The 2,051-nt window shown below is 66.1% G+C and overlaps 1 protein-coding gene across 1 annotated transcript in view; it reads left to right on the forward strand.

Annotated features, from left to right (window-relative positions):
• Positions 1–1,785, forward strand: part of EMC10 (ER membrane protein complex subunit 10) — a 3,120-nt gene extending 1,335 nt beyond the window's left edge. The window contains exons 2-5 of the mRNA XM_027841237.1: positions 328–385; positions 861–970; positions 1,070–1,174; positions 1,584–1,785. Coding sequence (XP_027697038.1) covers positions 328–385; positions 861–970; positions 1,070–1,174; positions 1,584–1,769 — 459 coding nt within the window. The 3' untranslated portion in view covers positions 1,770–1,785. The remainder of the gene's footprint in view (positions 1–327; positions 386–860; positions 971–1,069; positions 1,175–1,583) is intronic.
• The last annotated feature ends 266 nt before the right edge of the window (positions 1,786–2,051 follow it).

Here is a 2,051-nt window from a genome sequence, read left to right on the forward strand (position 1 = left end):
GCTGGGCTGGTTTGGATAGTGAGGCCCTGGGTTCCAGGCTAGCTCCGCCGGCTGGTGTTTGTGCTGCCTCGGACAAGCCGCTCCTCCTGGGCCTCAGTTTCTTCACTTGTAAACCAAGGGAGTCCTATGGTCTCTGCTGAAGCCCCCCCCCCCCTTACTGTCAGTTCTCTGAGGGGGAAGCAGTTGATGGGGGCTCAGAGGGAGGGGACCAGTGACCCCAAGGCAGCGCCCGGGAGCTAGAGGGAGTCAACCAGAGAGGCCGGGGCTTGCGTGACCCCGGAGATGGAGCTCGGACACTGTGCTTGACGGGGCTGCCTTCTCCTCCAGGCTGCGGCGGAAGGCTGTGGGCCCACGGGGCTGCTGCTGGAGCACTCCTTTGAGACGGGTGAGGCCCAGGCACCAGTGAGGGTGGGGTGGGGCACTCAGGGGGCCCTGGTGGGGGTGCAGGGTGCTGGGGGAGGGGCACAGGGTTCCCCAGGGAAGCCAGAGGCCTGAAGATTCTTAGGATCTTGGGGGACACCATGTAGCCCTCACTGTTGTGGCCACAGCACACAGCCTCATTTAGATCTAGAAAAGGAAGTCTCAGAGGTGACCCCTCTGGGGAAAAGGGTAGCTCTCCCAGGATTCAAACCCAGATCCTCCACTGCACCCCAGGGGAACCCGCCACAGACTCGCTATGTGGCAGTGAACCAATTTTTGCCCTTCCCGGCCTCATTTTCCCTGTCTGTCAGACAAGGGGCCTGAGTTAGCTCAGTTCTGAGGTTCCTTCGAGGCCTGACCGGCTTCTGTCAGCACGTCACTGCGAGGGGGCAGCCCAGGGAGGACCGTGGTCTCTGAGCCCGAGCCCCCTTTCCCCCCAGATGACAGCGTCCACTTCCGGAAACGGGGCTCTCTGACGTGGAACGTGCAGGACGGGACAATCACCTTGACCCAGAGGCAGCTGACGGAGGATGAGCGGGGCAGGCTTCGGGTGAGGGGCTGGAGGAGGGAGGGGGGGCGGGGGGGGCCAGGCCTTGGGGAGTCTGCGAGGGGTCCCCAGGGCCTCCCCTCACCTTTCCCTTCTCCCCAGGACGTGGCAGCTCTGAACGGCCTGTACAGAGTCAGGGTCCCCCGGAAGCCGGGGGCTGCTGAAGGACTGGCGGCAGCCGGCCACGTCTCCTCCTTCGTCCCTGCGGTGAGTCCTGGGGCCGGGGGACTGCCAATACGATTCAGCCACGTCAGCCCCCAGGGAAGCCTTCAGCTGGGGCTGTGCTGACCATTGCCTCCGACCCCCACCCTGCCTGTGAGAGGCCGAGCCCAGAGACCCCTCGCACCTGGGCCCCACCAGGTCAGAGGAATGTGGACGGGTCTGCCCAGACACACCCTGAGTGACTGACCTTGGAGCCTGGCCCCAAACTGCGGCCCCCTGTGCCTTGGGGAGGGGGACCAGGAAGGCCCCAGAGGCCCGCCCCCAGTTATGGCCCCTCTGTGCCTTGGAGGGCAGGGGAGGGAGCGGGGTCGGGGGAGGGGCTGGACCTGGAGGGCACCGAGGGACAGGCCCGGTGACTCCTACGGGACCCGACTCATCAGGCTGCCCCCTGCAGTGTTCTTTGGTGGAATCCCACCTCTCCGACCGGCTGACCCTGCACGTGGACGTGGCCGGCAACGTGGTGGGCCTGTCGGTGGTGACGGAGCCCGGGGGCTGCCGGGGCCACGAGGTGGAAGATGTGGATTTGGAGCTGTTCAACACCACGGTCCAGCTACAGCCGCCCCTCACTGCCCCGGGGTGAGGGCCCACCTCCCCTCTCCATCCCCCGCGGGGGACACCTGTCTCTGCCTCCGGTGTCTGCACCGGCTTCGTGTCCCTCTGGTTCTTTGGGCTTTCCTGGATGTCCCGTGGGGTGGGTGGGCTGGCCTTTCTGTGGGTCTCTTCTGGCTCCCCAGTCTTCTCCCTCCTTCCCCTCCCCCTCCTTTCCCTCCTCTCCCTCCCTCCTTCCCCCCTTCCCTCCCTCCCCCCTCCCCCCTTCCTCTCCCTCCCTCCTTCCCCCCTTCCCTCCCTCCCCCCTCCCCCT

This window comes from Vombatus ursinus, unplaced genomic scaffold (genome assembly GCF_900497805.2).
Source record: "Vombatus ursinus unplaced genomic scaffold, bare-nosed wombat genome assembly UNPS02014855.1, whole genome shotgun sequence".
NCBI classification, from domain to species: domain Eukaryota; kingdom Metazoa; phylum Chordata; class Mammalia; order Diprotodontia; family Vombatidae; genus Vombatus; species Vombatus ursinus.